Here is a 23771-nt window from a genome sequence, read left to right on the forward strand (position 1 = left end):
AGAGCCACCTCAGAGCTACCCAGCAGCCATCCCCTGCTCTGCAGGCGGCCAGGCTGAAGGCATCCTTTTGCTCTTTGCCTTGTGATATCCCATGCAAGTCACACGGTGTGTGGGCTGAAACCAAGGGCTGTGGGCTCAGATCTGTCAGCTGCCATGCCCTCACGCTTCAGGTTCGTTCTCAAAAGTTTTTTTGCCTGGCCAAAAAGCTCATGTAATGCTTTCTAGAGACCAGTGTGGGGATAAAAAGCTACAGCAAATTGTCTGTGTATCAAATCCTCCTTTGTACCTGAAAAGCGTGTCTTGTCCCACTTGGACATGCTCTGACCTCTCAGGCAAATGGCAGCATTTTCAGCATATACATTTTGCATGACGAAACAGGAAATTGGGTAACATGATGATGCCAGATCTTCCGTGGCCATTTCAGGGAAAACGCCACAAAAATCTGGCCAGTCTGCCAGAAGGGTTTCTCCAGTGGGCAAGCCGCGGCACAAAATGAGAGAGAAAAGTAACGAGGTTTGGGGCTAAAAAAAATAAAAGAGAAAAAAGAGTAAAACCACCGTTCTTGATAAGCGAAAAGTGAACACACGCGGCGGGGAAGCGGGGCGTGCGGGGGGGCTCCGCGAGGCCCTGCTCGCTGCCACGTGCGCCCGGGAGGCCCGGGGAGGCGGCGCCGCGGGGTCCCGCCGGGGTGCGCTGCGCCCCGCGACCCCCAGCACCTGGCGGCGCGCGCCCAGGGGCGCGACTCCGCGCCCGGCGCGCTCCCGCCTGCCCGCGCTCCCGCCCACCTCCACATGCACACGCCCGCGGCGGGAGGAGGAGCAGCATCTTCCGCGCCGTCTTCCTTTCGCCAAATTAATTTACCCCCGGCCTCGCCCCTTCTGATTTTTTTTTTTTAATTTATTTCTTTGTATTATTACCACTGGAATTATTTGTCGGGGAGCTCCGGCCGGGTCCCGACGGAGAGGGTGGATTATTCCTCGGGGGATCGCCGCGGCTGCTCGGGAAGGTAGGCAGCAGCTGATGCAATCGGGGGTCCGGGGCCGCGGCTCCCCGCGCACCCTTTGTCCCCGTGCCGCGGCCGCGCAGCGCGGGCCGGAGCCCGCGGGCCGCGCTTTGTCTCCGCCGTGTGCGCAGCTCCCGCTCCCTCACCCTCTCCTTCCCGCCCCGGGCCAAGCGTTCGTCCTCGCCCCCGGGAGCTGCCCGATTTCAAACCCGACCAACGCGCGCTGGCGGTCGGGCAGGGCCGCGGCAGCTCCGCGGCACCGTTGCGGCGGGGCGCGAGGGGAGGGCCGGCGGCACCCGGAGCGGCCATGCGGCATCTCCCGCGGCTGCGGCGGGGGCTGACCGCTGCGATGCTGCCGGAGACAGCCGCGGCCGTGTGCCTCCAGAGGAAAGAAAAAGAACGGAAACCCCCCCAAACGGCAGTCAGCAGCTACGAGCTTTCTCTGGCAGCGCCAAAAAAAATAATGAATGATCATAATTAACGAATGTCGCCCCGGCAAGGCCGAGCCGCGTGTGCCGCAGCCCTCGCAGGACGCTCGGCAGCCTTCTCGCCTTTCACTTAAATCCAAGGCTGCCGAAGGGTCAGGGGAAATTCTACGGCATTCAGAAAATGCAGGCAGGGCCCGCGGGGCGCACGCGTGTGTGTTTGCCCGCAAGTACATAGTAACAGTTAAGCTGCTCGCGTTTAGCGTGCCAAAGGCGAGAACAAAAAAGGACAGGTTTGGATGCCTGGGTATGCGTTTTGCTCACGTGTACGTACGTCCAGCTTGCGCTAATAGCAGAGAGCTTATTCCCTTGTTTTGCAGACTTTGTAGTGCAACCTGTAGCGAGGATGTATATCCTTGTGAAAGAGGAGGCGAAGAGGTGTGTAAAGGCTTAAATAAGCCCCGTGTTTGGCAGCGTTTTCCATGTAAAGCCAAGCTATAGTCTGCTTGTGCCATCAGCTGAACCCACCACATGCCTTTAGGCTTTTCAGGGCCCTACGGACTGCTTTGGGGCATTTCTACTAACCTCTATTCCAAATTATAGCAACCTGTGCTTTGTGGTGCTACATTCACCTTTAGGTTTTTTTGGGTTTTACATGTGCTTGAAAGGCAAAATAACGTGGACCAGCCATCTTTCTAAAAGGAAAGTATTAGGAAAGGATCCCTGTTAATTCATTCAATTTTTTTCTGGAAGAAAAATAAAAGACCTTCTGAGGTTAACCATATTAGATCAGAAGTAGAAACAGCTACAAGAAACAGCGACAAGAGGGGGGAAAGAAAGATATCCTTCCATCTGACTTTTAATGTATATGCCACAAAAGTGCCAGCTTTGTTTAATAAGCTTCTAAAAGAAAATTGCATCTGTTGCTGAGAGGTACAGAGAATTAAAACCTGCCCTTTTCAGGCTAGGAACCAGTGCTGAAATTGTGCTGAAATCGACTGGCAAAATGAGTCTGAAATCTAGGAATTGCCATATTGACAGTGAGCAGAGGCCTTCTGCTGTGGCTCAGTGGAAATTCACTGACTAAAATGGGCTCTGCTTTGCTGTTGTACTGAATGACTCCTATTTGACTTTGTCTTTTTGGAAGGGTTGGGTTGTGGGCTTTTTTTCCTTTTTAAGAGGCATCATAGAGAGAGCACTTCACTGAAGCACACTGCAGCATCCTTTGGCTTATCACTTGTGACTGCTTACACTGTGGTTGGACCAACTGGGCTCTCCAGCCTGGGTGAACAGGAGACATGTTGGCAATGAGCACTCTGCTCCACAGACCCCAGTGCAGAGGATTATCCTCCGAGTTGTTCAAGGCTTTCTGCAGACTGCCTAGAACGTGGGGAATTGATTGTCCTTTATGTCCAAATACACTTTTTCACAAAGGTTTTAAAGGATGGAAAGGTAGGCAGGGCTCTCAGATGATCTGCTTGCGAGCTGCTCATTGTGGATTTCTGTCATACATTTCCCCGGGGTTTTCTGGTTTGGGGGTTTATTCGTCAACAGGAGAAGAGTGGTGATTGAGCAGAAATGGAACTCTCCTTGCTCCTGTTGCCTTCCCCTGTCTTTCTCAGCTCGCTTATTTCTGTAGAAACACTCTGCTAACATAGCATGACAGTAACCGCTGCTATAAAAGTTTGTATTGTGAAGGCATATGACATGTTGTGGGAATATTTTAATGTTCTAGGCCTAAATTCAGGTTCTTTTGTCATAGGTATGTATTGCTGTGACCTTAATCCAATCCAAGAAGTCTGAGCAGCCATTCTTGGGAAAAATGGCAGCTTTTTCACGTTGAAGGTGTTTCAAAGCCCTTTTTCAATTAACTCTCATAATATTTGTGTAAGCTTATCAAGTAAATATCACTCTTGAGTCTTTTTACAGTCAAGAAATCTGAAGCAAAGAAATTGCCTATAAACTGGGACAGAGGGAAAAGTGGGTTACCTGTGAACTTAGGCAAAATGCTCTTCCTTCTATAGTACAAAATTTATTTTAAATAAGAATTTCAGAGCTGCTATTTAGCCCTTACAAACACGTCTGGGTAGTCTGTTTCATCGCTGTAGCCTACGGAGCCCCACTCGTACAGCTCTGTACAAGACAACAGTTAGTTTATTTGTGGCGGCGCGCTCTGGGATCTCTTTAGCAGAACTGAGACTATTGAGAGGATTTCACAGAGAAATATAATTAGGAAAAAATGTGACTATATTCCTCTGCCAAATGCCTCCCCTAAATTGACTGGGAAGGGCTCAAAACAAAAATGTACTTAAAACCATTTTCCTTTATGGCTCATCTTTAAGTGTTTTGCCTAAAGTAATGAATCACTGGGTGAATCAGACTGGGATTTTATGATTTCTTATTTGCCTGCCTTTGATCAGCTGAGTAGCCTGTCGAGACTTAATTTGGGACTGTCTTCCCTTTCTATATGGCAGCTTGGAAGGGCAGCATGGAGAGCCACGAGGCAGAGCAGAAACATTTTCCTGTTGCAGCACAAGGTCCCACAGTGGCAAGAGAAAGGCTGAGAATCCCTATTTGTGCTCATCACTTCTTTTACATAGCGTCCTTTTCTGAGCTTCCTCCTCAAGTCTTCTCTCATTTGTTTGCTTCCCCCTCACCTTATCTTTTAACTATTACCATCCCTTGTGCCGTGGGGGATGTGTGAGAGGGAAGGAGCCTGCAAATGAAAGGTGCTGCAGCCGCCAAGCCAACAGCTGCAGCAGCTGGGCGGCTGCCCCGGCAGTGGGCCCAGGGTGAACCCACTCCACTACCCCTGTGGCTGCAGGCTGCTGCCGAGGGGCAGCACTGACAATGAGCTGGAGGCAATGACATTTTGAGCACTGCAGATGTTTGCTCAGTGGATGTGAGTCAGTCTTTAATTTCCAAGCTCTTTGTTATCTCGGTGGTTCTTCTCTAATCTCTCCGTTTTGTCCTTCCTGTAGTTGAGGAGTAAATAGGGAGCTTTATGTTCCACATGTCAGGTGTCACTAATACTGAACAAAAAGGAGATGGTTGCTTCCCTGCTTTCCAACGTGATACTGTTACGTATAAAGCCTATTATTGCTTTTTGTCATTTAAGTCCGTACACAGAGTTTCAGGCTCAGTATTTCATTATTTATACTCAAAGTATCTTACTGGTCATATTGCTCTTCTTTGAAAGAACTTTCAAAAGTATGAGCAAAGAAAGTCATATCACATCTCAGGGCCTTGCAGGAATAAAATCAGCTCGTGTGAAATTCAAGCACTGGACTCTAATGACTTGTAACCAACCAAGAGGAGTTCTTGGCAAAGCTCCCTTTGAGAAGAAAGTTGAGTCATATTTCAGCTTTTAAGCAAATTATCTTGAATTCCTTCATTAAAATGCCTTAGCATGTCTTGGATATTTGCCATCCCCATGACCATTTGACTGCAGGAAGCATGCAGTGAATGAAGTGCCCTGTGAGTGTGCAAGGGCACATGACAAAACCCATACCCAGAGACAGATAGGACAGTGTCCGACTACACCACTCACCCAAATGCCTCTCACATACTGGGTCAGCTTTTGGGCAGCCACATGTCTTAAGATGGCACTTTTTGAATTATGTCATTTACAGAATGGGAAAAAAAAATAGCCTGTGAATTAAACCCTTACCACGACCACCATGAGCGGTGATGTTACTGTTAAAAACAACAACTAGAAAAGTGTTTTCTGAGATTACGCCTATTTCAGATACTGCCCGGAAAGGATTTGTGCTTGAGCCAGCAGAGGAAATAAAGTTGGGTTGTCTCTATTACTGTATTTTGTCAAAAACAAACACTTTGAGACCATTGTGGCATTTTAGCAGTCCAGAAAACTGGAGTTGTGGGGATTTTTTAAAATTTTTGATATTTCAGAGGCAACAGAGAAAATGACCCCAGTTCTTGGAATGTTTTTTAATGGCTTGTGGAGGTCTCAGTGTCCTTGAGAAAAATAAACTCCTTTTATCTTCTTGTGTCATCTCACAGTCCTCCTTCTGAAGTCTGTGATCAGTTGTAATTTTTCCCATATTCTGCAAGGAGCACAAGATGAAGAAATTACCCATAATGGGTTTTATGAGACGTGTCATGGGATCTTTAAAGAGAGAGCCAAGCTCCTAAGCCAGAGCAGTGCTTTTCCTACTAAATGTAGGGCTTGATTCGGCTCCCGGTTTTCTCTTGGGAGTGATTCCCACTTCAAGAAGGGGTGTTTGCCCATGCAAGTAGAAAACTTGAAGTACGAGCAAAATTCTTGTTTCTTCTTGTTGATTTACTATGCTTGTGTCTGGAGAGAGAGGTTTGATGGCAAGACTCTGGAAGTTTTCTTTTGGGGAGGTTTAAGGCCGAGCAGAGTAGTAGGCACAGTGACTGGAAGTGATTGGGATTGCTGCAGTCATTCTTCAGATGATTATTTCCTGCCTTTCAATGTGAACTCAGAATAAAGCTCAGTCTAGGAACTTTTGCCAATATAGCAATCTTATTTGCATTTATTTTGTGATGTTTCTTGAATGAAAAGGCCTTATAATTACAAATATTACCATGCTGTTTCCAATATAGCTCAGCATCGACATATGGTGATTTTTTATTAGCTGAAGCAATTTTTATTTCTTCCCACAGGGTTAGTGGCACTTAAACCTGAGCTGGTGAACTGCTCAGCTCAGCTATGCCAGTGTCAAGGCTCCCTTGGAGAGCAAAGCTGTTGCATTTGCAGAGAGCAGCTCTGGCATTTGCCAGGATGGCTGCACAGTAGAGGGGACACTCAACTTGTAGGGAGTGAAGCTGGTTGACATGAACCCCACCATTTGGGACTGCAGATGTTTAGATGCTGTCATTTGTCATATCTGTGAACTTGACATTTAAAACAGGTGTTCTGGGGGTGAAACTCATGTGACCACCTATACTCTACTGGCTGTGGAGGGTGCCTAGAGTGACTAGCAATGCCAAATGATTTGCTCTGTATATATCTAAGATAAAGTTATCTTTGCAAAAAGTTTGCAGTTTACATAGTGTTTTTTTCCAGGTCCTATGCCTATCACCTATCCCTCTGAATCACCTTTTCCCTCTGAATCTACAAGCACTTCACAGACTGATCATTATTGCCTCTGTTATCGTCTTAATTTTACAGATGGAGTTGCTAAGAAGGAGGTGGTTATCCACTGTCAAAGATTTGTGACAAGTTTGTGCCATAACAGTGAAAGTTTTAGTCCCCATTTCTAGCGCTCTCTCTTCACTCTTGTGTTTTGGCACTGAGATCAGATTTTCTCATACTTGGAAGTACGGAAGTACAATGCATCACCTGACAACGTTATTTTTGTTTCAGGGGTTTGTTTTGGTGCTTTTTTAGTAAGTCTTTTAACCTAGCAAGAAACTGAGGCACATTCAAGAATGTGCCTGCTGTCATGTTGGTTCAGGAGCAATTCTTCTGCCTGAAACCTGGAATCAACTGAAACGATTGCTGGTGCTCCAGCTGGCACAACTTGCACAGATTTCTCTCTGTCTTCATCAGTAAATTTTCCGTAGAATGAGACTTTTGGTTAAAACAAAGCAAAATGAAAAGTCACTTTTGCTCTGATGAATCTCCTTGTGAATAAACCAGGGAGGCATTTTCCTGCCAGTCTGGCCTTGCAGTACTTCAGCTACAGAGGAGCAGAGCAGCAAAGCAGGAGCTGCTCAGCAGTGAGCTATGAAGTCTGCTCTCCAGCACACTGTTTACCTCACCAGAGTGCTAATTTCAGCACCTGCTTTTGAAACACTTAGCAGGAAATTTATTAAGCAAAGGCAATGTCAAGGCAGCTTTGAAAATCCTCCTGAGGGGCCATGATGCAAAAAAAAAAAAAAGGCACCCAGAGGGAAAGCTGCTTTGCTTGAATCTTAGATGAATGTTCGCACGAGTTTTTAAATGCCAGGGGATACAGATCTCAATACAGAGGTTGTCAGGTCTATTAAGGAATTGTTTATTTTAGGAACTCATGGTCACAAGTAGCTTCAGGATTCAGAAAGCTTGGTCCTTGCCACCTCAGCAGTCATTGTCTCCTGTGGCTTTACCCTTTTCTAAAAAGATCCTGCTTCTCTTCCAAAATAGGTAGACTATTTTATCCCTGCAGCCTCTGGGAAGACTGTTCCAGAATGTCACTGCTAAAACCACCCTCTACTTGCCAGTCTGAATTTATTTATCAACAGCCTAAATCCATTAATGTGTTTTTTTGTTGTGCCAGCATCTTAATACCTGAGTGGTTGCTAACCTGCTATCTGCAGTGGAAATCTCTTGTGGAGAAGTTAAAAAGGACACAGCTCACATCGCTGCAACAGCATCTTTGCACCAGACTGTACCAGGCCTGGTCTGCCACCATAACCACATGCTTAGTTGCTCCGTGAATAGAAAAGAGCAGGTCCTGCCTACTGTAAGCCCATTCGCCTTTAAACTTTACGCCTTTGCAAAATTTGGGCAGTTTGGGCTCTTGAGGAAATGTTAAGAGCACATGTAAACTTTAAAACTACTTTTCTGAGAAAGTCTTTACAGAGGAAAAACTTCTTATTTGCAAAACTATTTTCTCCCTGGTGGGGATGTGGTATAAACCAGAAGTACTGGGTCCTGTAAACTTAATTTGAAACAGGCAGATGTCATAACCGAATGGGTGAACTACATCCTCCTGTTTTGACATAGTGCCCTACAAGAGTCAGGGATGCTCCTGCTTCTTTGGTTGCATGCGAGCAGTTTGATGGGTTTGAGGTAGCCCTGAGAGTTTTAAAATATCTCCAAATTAATCTGGCATCTGAGCGTTCACCACGTACCCCAGGGTGAATAGTTGTTTGGCAATACTGCAGGAAATTCATTCACAAAATGGCAATTGAGAGAGTTGTGGTGCAGGAGCTTGTTTGTGAATAACATCCTGTTGCCTCAGCATCATGCTGGAGTTGTAGCTCAGCTGAGAGCGGTCAGACTCTGGAAAATATTGGTCTTTCAGTTGATTTGCATTGCTAATGAACAAATATGTCACTGTAGCAGACTTGTCTGATCTGCCTTTGGTGTTGCTGGTGCTTTTATGCAACACAGAAGAGAGATCACCTGATCTCTAGATAATAACTGCTTGCCACAAGATATACATTGCTCTTTCTTGCTATAATATCTGAGCTTAGGGATTTGTTGTCTGTTTCCATCCTTGTTCAGAATAAGTTTAACCATATACAAAGCATCCTCTGCACATCCTATTTGCCAAAAATCCTTAACATATTCAAGTACCTGGAATACAGATATTAAGAGAACAGAGTGCTGTGGTAACTCTGCCCCTGTGTCCCATTCACTTAGCAAAAAGCACTGATACAATGTATTTTACGTTTTTAAATAAGAATGGAGGTCGTGCAAAAGACAAACATCAAATATTAATGGAGCTTGGACAAGCAAATAATTTTTATTGATTACTTTTTAGGTGGCTAATACTTTTTTTCCCCTGAAACAAACAGAATTGATTTTCTCACTAGTTTATAAGTGCAAGTACTGTCTCCTGGTTGCAGGACCAGGTAAATTTGTAAGTGCTAGTGAAGTTGATCTCATTAAGATGTATAATGTTACAAGTGTTCCACAATGCATTTAAATTATAACCTGAGGTCCTTCTAAGAGTGAAAAAAATATTTGGTGAAGACAGACCCTCTTGTCTGAGTTTCTCTGGTTTCTTCTGCTGACACTGCCTGCTGCTCGTGGTATACATCTCGGGGTTTTTTTTCTTATGTTTTATTTAGGTCACTGACACTGGCTGCAGTTTACTCACAAGATACCAATTAAACACTAATATTTGGAGAAACACTTGGATAAGTACACTTCTTCAGCCAGAATGCCTTTCAAAGCTGGATTAGAACTGACTGAATTGCAGAATATGACTGTTCCTGAAGATGATAACATCAGCAATGATTCAAATGATTTCACAGAGGTGGAAAATGGCCAGATAAATAGGTGAGTATTTTTCCACTGATGCTGCCTATGGTAAGAAACACACTGTTTAAAAGCAGCATTCTAATTTTCAGTATATATCTTGAATTATTCATTACCAAGTCATGCTCCATTTGAAGATGTAATTTGAATTTCATATGTGACATCTGTTGAGCATAGGCTGCAACAGCAGATAAAGCAAAGAGTGGCAATTTATTCATCTCTTTGAATCATTCAAATTAGTCTAATAAAATGCAAAAACATATAATGTATCAAAAAGCCAATATTCTGAAATATCTGCTTGCATGCAGCAAAGATGTAATAATAATTAATACAATTAGAATGACAGCATCATTTGGGGCAAATCTCTTTGTTGACCTTTGATCTCTGATATGACAGTTTTAACCTGCCTGGCCACCTCCATGCATCCAGGCTCCTGGGGTTTTACAGTTGGCATGGTTGGCAGCAAATACAGTCCCGGTCCATGATCACAATTTGGCTGGATAAACCAGACAGTGGCTGTCACTCCCCAAGGCAGGGATGGCAGGAAGATGGTAATCTTACACCTAACTCATGTAGAGTCTAAAAAAATTAATCTGTTTATCAACATTGGTGAAAATCATTATGTTTGTTTAAACTTTTAGGATGTTGTTTTTTCCTGTAAGCTGCAGAGTCATTTCCAAAGAGCAGCCTGTTGCATCTGAGAGCAGTCCTTCGGGCCTTCCTACCAGCCTCTAACAGGGTGCTGAGCTATCCTGTTTACAGCTAAGACCTGCTGACGGATGGACCCTGTTTGGGTTCTGTGAGCTGTAAAACAAGAAGCTGTTTTTCCATCACACTTCCTGTTCAAATACTGCAAACCAAGGTGGAACAGGCCAGCTGGTCTCTGCCTTGTGCAGGATCCCACCCAGCTGTGCTGGTGCTGCTGGGAGGCTGCTGCCAGTGTATGGTCCTGCTCCTTTACTGCTGCACTTCTGCCACTGGTGTTTGTGGTCTTTAAAAACCTCTTCTCTTGTCCTTTATTGCTTTTGGCAGCAGCTTCTCCAGCTACCTGGAGAAACTCGCTTTTAAAGAGCTGTTTTTTCCCACGTGAGGGTGGAGTCATGTGGCTGCCCTGGCCATGTGGGAGGACAGGGAGCCTGCTGGTGGCTGTGGGAACAGGCGCCTGGCTCGGCCGTACCATGTGGGTGGCAAACCCCACCAGCCTGACCCTGGGATCGAGCCGGGGGAGCCTGGCTGGCAACCCAGGAGAGCCCCCACAGCTGAAGGGTGCCAGCCGTTCCCCTGGGGAAGTCCTGGGGCAGTCGCCAGCTGCACCGGGTAGCGGTGTGACCACAGCACAGCTGCACTGCTGAAGATTAGAGCTGGTCAGGAATTTTCTGATGCAACTGCTTTGATGGAAAGTGCCAAAACGGAACACAAACCACTTCTGTTAAAAAAAAAAAAAAAAAAGGCAACAGCGAGAGAAAAAAACCCCTCCAACTTTGCCAAAACAAAACAGTTCCAGTATGAACCTGCTTGCTTTCCCGCTGGCACACTTCGTCAGGCGAGGAGCGCAGTGATAAATTTGCTCCCTGGAGCCTGACGAGGATTTATATCCGTGAGAGGAGTGGCTGTACTGGGCTGGCTGCACCTCCCCAGCGCTTTGGCTGCTGCTACCAGTAACCATTATGGGGAAAATCCCTGTTAGCGCTTCACCTTCCAGTGAATGTTTATGGAGGGTGGGGAAGTAGCGTGCTGTATGTGCCTGATCCTCTGCGGTCATAATGTGCTTTGGACTTAGGACGTAGTAAATGTGGCAAGGTCTTGATCAGATCTAGATTGCCTGCAAAGGGAAGAAGAAAAGTGGGGTGAGGAAAATCTGTCAGAAACTCGGAGACAGAATTTCTGATTACTGTTCTGTCTCTTAGGGAAGATAAACATACTCCACAGTTTTCCATTCTTTTCCGGATAACTTTTCTCTGCAGAGCATCATTTGGTTGTAAGATGTAGCCCATTAAGGTTGTGTATTATCCCTCTGCAGGGGCACTCACAGAACAGCTACTTACTCATGCATCTCACACGGGAGTATTTTGCCCTACTTGTCCTGGTGTCTTCGTGTTCTCCTCCATGTCTAAAATAAGAGATATGAGACAGCTCGTACTGACCACATTGGCACCAGTATGGCCCTGTTGGCATCCCCTGAGGCTGAGGCTGTGGCTGAGCCACCTGTAGTCACAGCTCTGTGCAAACACCTCCATGCCAACATGAATGATGATCAGGCAGGCAGACCCTGCTCTGTACCCCATGGCAAACACATCCTGAAAGGATGTTTATTCCATTTCTACAACTGTTTTGGCAGACACCCTATCTCCATGGAATAAGATGTTAACTGGCATAAAGAACACCACGTTTTGTACTGCCTGGCATGTGGTGTGAGGCTTTTTGAAACTCCAAAGTCCATCAAAACCAGTGGGACTTTTTCTGTTGATTTCACATGAGCTTTAGATTAGATCTGTAATTTTCAACTAACTTATTTTTATTGTTTCAACCTGTTTGATTTTGCCCTCTGTATTTCATTTTTGGCATTTTTTTTCTCCCAGTGCATAATTTTTCAAGCTCAATGTAGAGCAGAGTTTTTAAGGGTCTTTCAGAGAAGGTACATCAGGGACAAGCTGATTCCAGATTTGGTTGTAAACTCCAAATATTTCTTGATCCTGGAAAAGAATTTTCTAGTTTCCTTTAGACTTCCAGCCTTTTCTGGACCTGAATACACATTTTTATATGCAGTTGTAGGTAGTGGGGAGGGATGTTGTTTGGAAGGGGCTGTTTTGGGAGGGGTTTTTCTTTGTACGCAGATGTTGAGGTTCTTCTGGGAATGTCAATAAAGAGATTTGCATCAAGTCTGAACATGGATTTGATGACTTTTATCCTGTCCCATGTAGTCTGGCAGTAAAACTTGGTCATCTCTGCATGCAACTGTAAACCAGCGTAACTATGAGAATGCTCTCAGGGAGCTGCTGGCTGAATGCCTTTATTGGTTTACAGCTACTAGTAAGTTATCAGCACCTCTGGTTTGATTAACAACGTTATTAGTAGGTGTACTTAGATCTGGTCTAAGCTTCATAGTGTAAATCAGACAAAGATTTCTTCTGCATTTCTTGTTCTTGCCTGCCCTGGAAATCTTTGCTGTTGCTCAAGTTAGCACTCAGTTTAAGGAGCTGCCTAAGGATAAAGTTCTTGGCAAAACTAGCTTTCCATAACAAATATTTAAGGCATTGTCAAATATCACTTTAGTTTAATTATTTTTAAACATTATCTGAGATGGCTAAAAGGTTTTTGGCTAATTCTGCTTAGGCAAAATGGTTAGCTCAGAGATATCACCTTAATCAAACATTTCTCATATAAGTCCTTTAATAAATTAAATTTAGAAACCGTAGCTAAACAGGGTCATTTTAAACAGCACTTTATCAATACGACTAAGTTTTTACTTTGCACTAAATTGAAACAGGAAATGAAATGAAGAAATTCTTTCCAATACAGCTATGAGGCCTCACGCATTGCAAGGATGATCTAATTAATTTTTGGCCAGGATATTCTATAACAGCATCTGAAAAGTTTTGCATAAGCTGTTGTTACCCAGCTGTGATGTATGAAATACAAGAGGAAAGCACAAACTTATAAGAACAGGTTGTGTCTTTTAATGATGAGTAAAGGATTAGAAATGAAGGTAGCAAGCAGCACACATGGATCTCGTGCTTGTCAAGGAGTCAGAAAGCTCTGAAGGCACAGACTGTCCTCCTGCACATTTCCACAGCACCTGTCACAGAGGCTTGGGAGAGGCTGAAGTAAACAGTCATTTCACTTCAGTCGTCTCATATTTGTAAAGGTCAAATACACAACATTCTGTGACAACAAACAGCTCATTCTAAGCACATCTATTAGGCAGAGCAGATGCACGTCACTGTTGAAATTCCCGTATTCCAACATATACTCCCTTTCATATCCTACGGGGGAAGAAGCCCACCCTGAAATGAAAAAAAAAAAAAGTTTATAAAAAGCAAAATCTTGGGAAAATTAATTCTATTGAATCCATTGTGTTACCTTCCCCCTACTTTTTATTACATTATTATAATTAAGTTCAGTAATACATTCGATTTATGCAAAACTTGGGCTGTCATGTGGTGCATCTGTACCACCTATCGAGCATGGTCCCAAGGCAATCTTCTCGTCTGGACTTGCAGAGTAAGTTACCTACAATGACAAATGCAGCACAGCCTACACATCCCCCACTACTGCATTGCTACTGAGCTTTTTGGGCAAGCCATCCTGGAATTAGGAGGCAGGTGCTGGGAAGAACCCTGTAAAAACACTGGACATAATGCTATGCACTTTATAATTTGAGAGCCTGGTAGCCACATTCCTGTGTCTGACCGCCCTCCCGTGCACATCACAGAGCATAAATAGACAAAAATGGGCAGTGTGACATGATAAATGTGGTGTGGATGAGGAGCCCAGCTTGTAACAGGAGGTGAGAGGGCTGAATAACAACCCTAGCCTATTTTCCTGTAGGACTAACTAAAAAAGAAGTACTTTGGATGAATTTATCAAATCAGCGTAGTTTTCTTAAAGTTTCATCCATAAAGAAATAATGTGTGTGTTGGCCACAACAGATACCAGTTCTGCAGAAGCTGGTGACCCTGTCAAAAGTATTCTAACAGAAAGTTGCATGATTGCTTTATGTTCAAACAATGTTACTCAAGTGTTGTCTGTTGTATGCTAGTTTCTTAACAAAGTTTTCATTGAACTTTAACACCAGATGGCAATAATTATAGTATCTACAAATTTGTTATTTTTTTAATTATTAAGGGGGGAGTGACTGAAGAGGGATGAAGAGAAGTGGGGGGGGGCAAACTAGTTGCTTCTATAGTAACTGACAGAAATCTAATATGACACATGATCTCCATAAATGACAGAAGATGGCAAAGTCCACAGATGTTCCCAGCAGCACTTACAAATCCAAAAGAGACAAAAACTCTTCTCTGTGCTCCTGCCTGTACAAATTGGCTGCAGGGTGTTGACAGAGAGAGATGGAATGTCTTTTTCAAACCGTTCACACTCTGCTGCCTGTGTTCAAGAGATGGGCTTTAAACAGACATGGGAAAAAAATCCCACATGCTCTGAATCAGGTTGAGATTTTATTCCATGAGATTGAAATACCTACACGGTGAGCTTTGGAAAGTTAAATTGGGATCAGTCTATCTTAGGAGTGGTTGGTTTTCACTTCCTAAGTCAGTGGGTGAGGTTCAGCCATCTATTCCAGCTGCGTTAGGGATGGCAACCTTGATACAGTGTCTGTATTTTGCAGCAAATTAGTTGCTGAAGTTAGTAGTTTAAAAGATATGGGAGAAGCCTGTAGCTGTTATTTATTGATATAAAGGAAGTCAAAGCAGACCAATGGGTTGGAGTCAAAGTTGCAACAAAACCAGCAAAAGTACCACATAAGTTTTGCCAGCTATGCCAAGATTTAAGGCATAAATTCAAAACGTGTTGTGTAGTACACAAAATGTTAAAGACACGGGTGTCAGCTGTAAAAGCCAAGTCAGCAGCATTACAGCTGCATGATTTTGGCCTGCACTTAGAAGCTGTGCTAGCATATATTGCTAGTCATTTGACCACAACCAGGGTAGCAGGGAATTTTTGTAGAGCTCTGTCTTTATGAGTTCATGGTCGTATTACCAGCCTGAATACCTACTGCTAGATGTACTCAAACCATGCACAGTCATGGTTTGAACTATACATCTCCAGCCAGTAGACATTCCCAACTGTGGGAAAGGACCAGCGGTACTGCTCTTTGTCTTCAGTGTAGTGTTTGCCTGTTTTTATTTAAGAAGAGACACCTTAATTTACCTAGAGGTAAAAAGGTCTCTGACACATGGTGACAGCCCCTGGTTAGGTATGTAACACATGTGATGGCTGATGCATTAGCCAGTGCAGCCTAAGAACCATCTGTGGATTAATAAAGATGCCAGGGACTTAGCTGTGCATAAACCTTCTAAAGATGAAAAGCTGCAAGAATGCTTTATACAAACTAAAATGTTTGCTGAAGAGAGGATCCGGGAGAAAATAACAAGTCATCCAAATCAGAAGTGTTGTAAATCTCAAGGATACCGACACAGCCTCAGGAGACAAATCTTGTTCTGGTGACAGTAAGTTCTTAAATGTAGATATTTCAAGGACACAGAACAAGTAAAGGGCACAGGGAAAGAAAAACTATTTGTTTTTTGTTTCCCTGCACAAAAGTGTTTGAGTTTGCAGTATGGTGAATTCAGTATAGAGTTTTGAAAGAGATTTAAATGAAAATCCAGTATCTCAGAATGGTACACAACCAGTTCAGGGTGGTCCAGGCAGTGCTGGCTGTGTGCAGCACCTCTTCCTCCTCCAACCATACCAACCCTACAGTGTCAATTTAGGGCTTCACAGGGTGCCATGCTGCCACTCAGCCCTGAGGGGACAGACAGGTTCTTTTAAGGATCCCTGACAGAATGATGACAGCACAGTAGTTACAATTGAAGCTTTGGTTTTTTACTAGGATATTGTGATTAATGTAGTACATAATTTATCATTAAAATGGCATGGGATTTATATGAGCAGAATCAATGTACAATCTCTAAGCATAATACAGAATTTATTATATAGTTTAGGATTTCTAATCACTGGGACTCTCTGCAGATTGGGTCAAATCTGCAGATTGGGTCAAATCTTAGCATGCTTTACTGTTTCAGTATAACAGTCATAATCTAGACTTGAAAAATCATATAAAAGAATGTGGATCTCCCCCAGTCCTTGGAGGAAGCAGAGGACAGCAGGGGTGTCCCTGGCCACCAGAGAATCCCAGGTCTCACTGCCTCGCAGCTGCTCCGATCCAAGTTCTCCACTTAAGACTTAAAACTACTTGATTTTACAGACAATGCTCTGGCTTCGCCTTTCCTCCATCACTACCACCCTGAGTGGGCTGGGTGCCTGCAAGCTTCAAGGCTGGCAAGGAAGGGAGTAATTGCCCTGGCACCCCAGAGTCTTAAGGCCAATAGGAAGGGGAAGAAGGAATCTGTTTGCTTTGTCTGCTTGGCTCACAGGACCTTCAGGTCCTGATAATGAGGGAAAGAGAATGAGTACATGACCCGCTCAGTCACAGAGGGCGGCCGCTTGCCTTGTGAAATGGCATCAGTTATGCTGACCACAGGAGCAGGGGCTGGCTGCTGGTCACGCGCAGCTCTGCAGGGCACCTGGAGAAGTATCTCCTCTTAGTATCTGTGCAAACAAATTGCCTTCCCCTCCGCAAAATTGGTGCTGCTCCTTTACTAAATCTCCTTAAAGACCATTCTGTATACATTTGTTCTGATCCAGTGTTAATTCTTTATTGATGTGCCCTGTGTATGTTGGTATGAATGAGGCATAATCTGACTCATGAAAAAGTTATGAATTTGACCTCTTCTCACATGTAGTTTTTATACATTGCATGTTTTGTAATCACATGCTGCTCATGGAATTAATGTGTTCGCATTTTCTAAACACTTGCTGAGAATAAATCCTCTGACTTCTTTCAGCAAGTTTATTTCGGATCGAGAAAGCAGAAGAAGTCTCACAAACAGCCACCTGGAGAAGAAGAAATGTGATGAATATGTAAGTCATTCTTGCTGTTCTTTTCCCTGTCAAAATGAATTATATGTTGTGTATATGAAGGGCCTTTAGACGTGGTCTTCAGAAGTGCTGGGCATACCAATTACAACTGAAACTGAGGTTCCAGTAGGAACTGCCTGTGCTCAGCACTTTAGAAAAAAAACCCCAAACCAAAACCCTCAAGAAATATGGTTAAGTTGAGGCAGGGAACCCCTCTGGCCTGTTAGGCAGGCAGCCCTGGTCATTCTTTGTGGTCTTACAGTATATAAATCACGTGCCTAAGATGTTCCACAGGTGTAGTGAAAGATGGGGTTTAAAATGGAAAGCATAGTGTGAGTTGTCTGTTGCCTGTACCATTTACATCAGTTTACAAAATCTATAGGACGGCAATCAGAGAGTAGCTGTGACAGGGTTCAGCAACATTTTTTCCTCTCTCAAACCAATTTTTACTAAGTCATTTCTATAGGAGTAGTTACTTATGTCTGATATATCACAAAACACGGAGTTTGAAGTGTTGATGCATTTCCCTGCTTTGTTCCAAGCTGTTGCTGACACGTCTGTCTTTACTTCTCCAGATCCCAGGAACCACTTCTCTGGGGATGTCTGTCTTCAACCTCAGCAATGCAATTATGGGCAGTGGGATTTTGGGTCTCGCTTTTGCTTTGGCTAACACAGGAATTCTCCTTTTTCTGTAAGTATTCACATGATGAGTAGCAGTTCCGTTGCGTTTAAAGAATGTGTGTGCTGCCAGCAAGCAGAGGGATTTACAGTCCATCTGTAATCAAGTACAGCATTCAAGCCAGAAAATGATAGCTACAAGTTTTGGGCAGTTTTTTTCAGTCAATTCTTTTGGGGGAAAACCCACTGCTTGCAATGTTAGAACAAATTATGTCTGAGTTATTTACTAAAGACCTAAGTCTAGCCAGGGGTTGTTCCTATGGTTTACAAAGTACACATGTATCTGCAGTATTCAGTAATAATAGTTGCAGTGGGATCTGCAGTATCTAGTTCTTACTAGATACTCAGGATCTCGACAGCTTTCATCAAAACATGGTGCAATGCTTCTTTATTTTTTGCTTATTTTTAACCAAGAAAAAGAATATTTATATTCCTTTATAGGTTACATATAATATTTTCATCTCACTCCCACAATTTCTTCAGTTTCTTGTGTGAGAGTCCTTGAGAGCCAACATAAATATAGCCAAGATTTTAGTATAAAAAAAGGGTTGAGGTAGAGTACTTAACTCCAGCAAAAGAGAGGCATTTTGTGAAGTAGAATTTTATAGTTTAAAAATGAAATGGTGCCAACGAATGAGTAAGACACAGTGTTATTCTGTGTTACCCTAGATCACAGTATGAGACGTTTCATTGTGAAAAGTGATTGTTAAGAAGTCAGTTGGGAATTGTGTGCGGATTTCAATGATAAATGTTCATTGAGGGAAGAAATACAATAATTTACCATCCTTGACAACTATTCAACACAGTTATTGAGTTTACAGATTGCTGTAAAGAGGTGTCATTTCTTGAATGTCAAATCTCAAAATCTAGAACTCTTGTTATTTCTTACATTTTTGGGAAATACGTAACATAAGCCCTGCATATAGCACAGTAGATGACCACAGTGGTACGTATAGCCATCTGTTTTGTGCCAGGATAGCTTCATCCATGCTGCTAGCTTACAATTTGCTATGGTTGGGTAAAATCTAGGAATAATCCGTGGAGTTAATCCATTTATTACAATTGTACAAAGACTCCTAATTGTGTTGTCACTAAGCTAGGCTATTAAGTAGCTGGACTGTAGTTTAAATCTTTCTCACGCAGCGAGTGATTGAGTTTATTTTATGCTTGCTGCTTGTTTTTTACAGTGTGGTCTAACCTGTATGAGATACTCCACCTGTGCTCTGCCAGGCAGACCTCTGAGGGCACAGGCTGGTGGTGGGAAAAACTACTGTAACTAGAAAAAACCAAAAGTTACCCCTCTTTGGCCTTGTTACCCCTTCTGTGATAATAGTGTCTCAGCTAAGGAGCACCCTCAATTTCTCTCTAATGCTTTAGTTTTCTATGATCTCATCTCATTCTTTTAGCATTTTTTTGGTGAGAGCTGAGACATGAAATATGTTTGCTCTAAATGATTCTTGCAGTTTCTTTTAAGTGGGGTAGATCAGATCAGTGATGTGAACACAGAGAAACTTCTAACAGCATCTTAGCCCAAGTAGTGAGTGTGTAGATCTGTACTACCACATTCTACAAAAAACTGCCAAACCTGAATGTAGAGATTTTGTACAGTAAATAACAGCATTATTCCCTACAGAATTAACTGTGTGGATTTAAAAGCAGATACTTGTTTTTGTTAGCTTTACAACACCTTTAGATCTGTTGGCCTGGAGATAGACTGGCCCACTGAGATCAAAGTTAAGGAAGCTAGCAGGGCCTAACTGACCAGGCTAGCAGAGCTTTCCCTTTTGAAGCCTGGAGGTACAAGATCCTAGTGTGGTGTCTGTAGTTATGCCTGAAAGTTGAACTGCTTTAAATGTTCTTTTATCATACAATAATCTCAGAGTTAAACCTAGTCCATTAGTGTTAGGTTTTTTCTCACACTCGTTTCGGTGCATTTTTCCCATAAATGTATAGATCTGCTGTCGCTATCACAGATCTTAGAATCATTTCTTCTTTACAAGTGATTGAAGACAAGGGTCCTAGCATTGCTTTCATTGCTTTTTACACATGAGAAAGCACTTAAATTTATACCTCTTGGGTAGAACAGTTCTGGAAAGTTTCTAGGTTGCTCTATATAGTATCATAGAATGATATTTCATTCAGTATTTAATGCACCATCCCTGAAAAGTAGAAAGCAGGGGCAGAAAAAATAAAGGAGTGTTTTCATCAATACAAAGCAAACCCAGCCTGATTTCCACTCTCACAGCTTTTAGGCTCCAGCAAGGTGAAGTGTACACTCCCATGCACACCTGGATCAGTTCAGTTTGCGTGGCAAAAACCACGCAAAATAAACACAACAATAAATATATACTCACATCCTATTTGCATAACTGGTTGCCATAGTGCAATGTCATGCCTTCTAGGCAAAACAACTGAGGTAGTAACTCAGGGAAATTTAGTCCTGATATTGTTGATAACTACAGTCTGGAGCAAAGAAGAGCATCCTTTCCTGTATTCAAAACAGAAGAAAACCTTGCTGCAGAAAGATGGCACAAAAGGCATGGAAAGTTAGAGATGGGCCAGGACACTTAGTGATGGCAGGAGCACTCCTCATGTCCATGGTTTCACCCTGGAGAGCCAGGACTAGAGTGATGGATCGTGTCACAGGGACATACAGGCTGGCCAAGTACAAAGTGTCTTCCGCCTGCATTTAGCCCGGCACTGCACATGATCTGAAAATCTTTGCTGAGGCACAGGGCCTCGTTAAATGAGGTATAGTATGAAACTATGACTGAAGCCTCTCACTGCTTCCTGCAGCTGCTTCTGCTAGAGTTGGCTAGAGGCAATCACAAAACTGCAGCCAGACTCATCCAGAGGTTTAGGGCAGGCTGGCAGAGCAGCCCTCAGCTAGTCTATACAGTGACAAACCCCGTGCTCTGCCATGCTCTTCTGCACCTGAGACCTTCTGAGGTTTCAGAGCTGTTCTGTGCAATATGGCCAGGTGACTGCACGAGCTTCACGGATCTGCTCCCAAAGCTGGGGACTCCACAACAGGCTGGGGACAGCATGTGTTTCAGCTGACCTGGTAATGTGGCAGCTGGAGACAAAAAGCAGTGACATTGCAGGAAGTTTGTTCTTCCCAGCACTACATCAGTCCTCTGCCCCAAACTGTTTATTCTGGATTTGTTGGGGGTGGAGGGAGGGGTGACTTTTGCTTGCGCCAGTTGCCCGTGTAGCTGCCAGCACTTCTTTAAAAGCAGGCAAAATAAAAAGTAGGGGAGTGCTTTTGGGACTGCAGCACAAGCTCCTCTGCTTCTGTTTTGAATTTGTGCAGAGCAAGTGGCATGGACATTTTCATTCCTTTCCAAGGGGTGGTTCTGGCACGAATATCCCTGTCCATACCACAGCCCTAACACAAACAACTTTTTCATACAGCACTAATGAAAATGCCAAGTGTCTCTGTAAGAACCCTATGGGGAGCTAAGGACAACAGATCAGATAAATACCTGGCTGCTTGGGAGTGTTATTTTTACCGCTGCAAAGGCTCCGTGAGCTCAGTGCCTGAAAAAATGGGAGCTTTTAATATTAAAATAGACTTGATGCTGGCATGTAGACCTGGAGCCATTTGAGGCTGGGAGTGAGTCAGCCCAGCATCCCAGCACCCGGGGCTGCAGGCAGATAGGGACCAGGGAGCAGCTCTGCAGGGAGCACAGGCAGGAGCAGGGCTTAGCAAATCTGGAAAACATGGAGGAGAGTGACTTCAGCCAGTACAATCTCCCTTCCCTTTCTCCACCTTCTCGAGGGGAAACACCCTTTGGGCTGTACAAAGAGTGTGTTGTTATTGTCAACTATCATTCTTTGTTGGCAAAAGAACAGTTCCTCCTATCACCTCTTTATTTTTCTCCCTGCCCCTTTGGCCCCAAGAATTTTGTGGGTCATTATTTGGTGCTAAAATAATTCTAGTCCAAAATAATAAAGCCATGGGGGGAGGAGGCTTCTCTTGCTATTCTTTCCATGTATCCCTATGAAAAGGATGTGTTGCTGCCTATCTATGGCAGCAGCTTGTTTTCTGTTAAATTTTAGGCTTGTTTTTCTCGCTGTCCTGAGGGTAGTTGTCATAATAAAGAGAGGAATTGCCAACAGATTGTCTGAATGCTCTTCACACACATCATGAAAACATCATCAGGTCTTTGTGTGTCAGAGTGTTGGAGGGGAAGGCACACATGGTGCTTGGCTTAAAGTCATGGAGCAATGAGCAAATATGTTTTTATACACTTAGCCCCCGACACTGACTAATTAGTATTTGTGCCAGCAAGTTCCCTACACAAACAGTTTGGTCATTACTTCCTGCAATTCTTCTACATGAAGACAAATTATGGATCATATCAGACTAGGAGTGCCATCAGTGAGGGAACACCAGTCCCTACCTGGACAAAGTATAAGCCTTTGGGGAAGCAAGTCAAGCCTTAACTTCCCTCCTCATCCCTCTCCTTGGGCACTGGGAGGCACATAAAAAAGACATTTAGGCACTTCTTTGGTGGCATATAAAACACATCCTAGGAGAAGATGCTTCCATTTTGAATGCAAATCCTTTGACATTTTTAGTCCCAGAAAAAAAAAGCTTTAGAGTGGGTCATGAAGGACATGTGTGGCTCATCCCTCCTCTGATCAAATCTTAATTTCTTCCTGGTACGACACCTTTATTCTTGCTTCTTTCAGTATGGGGAGGTGTAACTCACTAACAGGCTGTGCTCAGAGGCTCTGTTAAGTTTCACTTGGATGAATCCCTCTGCATGTAGGGCTTTCTACCTCCACAGTGGTGTGATGGAATTGCAAAAAACTTGTGAATCACTTGTGTATTTTTAGAACTTTTTGCATTGTCAGAATAGTATAAAAATTATCTCAGAGTCAAAGGGAACATGACCTGATGTAAAATGTTGCAACATCAGAGTTCAGCTCTTACAGTAAGCTTTATTTTTCATTCTTTTGTAGGCTGCTTTTGGTTTCAGTGACTCTGCTCTCTATTTATTCAATATATCTCCTGTTGGTGTGTGCAAAGGAAACAGGTAATTTAAGATATTATATATTACTATTTCAGTAGAATTGTAAAGAACAAGAGGTGGAAAGTGCTCAAGTGCAAGGCTAGGAGCTTTGTGTAAGACAGAGGAGCTTCTGTCACTTTACTGACAAAGTAGAAAGTCCCAAGGCATTCTTAGCCAGAAGCACAGGGTTAACAAGCATTTGTGATGTGCTAATGGAGAACGGCATCTGACCATCACCATAAAAAGAAAAAAATATGTCAGAGTGAGTTCTGCTACCATGATATCTTGTCTTCAGTCAGCTAGAAGGATCATCTCATATAGTTCCTTGCATTACAAAACCAATTTCAAATGAAATATAATACATTTTTTTTTAGGTAAAATTTCCAGGTAGGCTATGGTGAGGCCTACTTGGAAATACCATTTGTCCTTAATGGTTAGCATGAAATTTTTTGTATCCTTTGTGGTGTAGCAGGAGGTTTCCTAGCAGAAAATAAGAGGAAACAGTGTTTCTCCACAAAGAAAGCTATAAGCAAAATATAGTCTATTCTAAGCAGAGAAATTAGAAGTTACCTATGTTAGAAGTTACCTAAGGCATTCAATATCACTGTGCTCTGAAATCCAAGAGTAACAATCCTTGGGTAACAATCTAGGAAGCCAGATTTTAAAAATTATCTGTGCACAAAAACACTGTATTTTAACATGTAATTTGGACACACATGAGTTACTATTATACACATTTAATGGCAGTAACTGCCTGTTTAAATTAGGTACATATGACTTACTGTGGACATGTTTATGCCCCATTATTTCCCAAAACCTAAGCCCTGGTTTCTATGGTGTTGGTACATTTAAGCTCAAACTTAGTGTTTATACAAGCTTCAAAGCAGAAATTTCAGCTATAAAGAAATACAGAGAAAGCCAAACAATGCATTTTAAAGATAACCTGTACAGTGTAACATCTGCAATATTTCTCTTTCTGTTCTCATGTATCTCACCATCTTCACAATGTCCAGGCTTTTTTTTCAGCC

General features: G+C 43.2%; 1 protein-coding gene across 1 annotated transcript in view; it reads left to right on the forward strand.

Moving 5' to 3' along the window:
• Nucleotides 1-816: 816 nt before the first annotated feature.
• SLC38A1 (solute carrier family 38 member 1) overlaps nt 817-23771 on the forward strand; it is a 41884-nt gene continuing 18929 nt past the window's right edge. Inside the window, exons 1-5 of the mRNA XM_062017034.1 lie at nt 817-1006; nt 9199-9409; nt 16972-17047; nt 17620-17735; nt 22694-22767. Of these exons, the coding sequence (XP_061873018.1) occupies nt 9291-9409; nt 16972-17047; nt 17620-17735; nt 22694-22767 (385 nt within the window). The 5' untranslated portion in view covers nt 817-1006; nt 9199-9290. The remainder of the gene's footprint in view (nt 1007-9198; nt 9410-16971; nt 17048-17619; nt 17736-22693; nt 22768-23771) is intronic.

Source organism: Colius striatus, chromosome 1 (assembly GCF_028858725.1).
Source record: "Colius striatus isolate bColStr4 chromosome 1, bColStr4.1.hap1, whole genome shotgun sequence".
NCBI classification, from domain to species: Eukaryota; Metazoa; Chordata; class Aves; order Coliiformes; family Coliidae; genus Colius; species Colius striatus.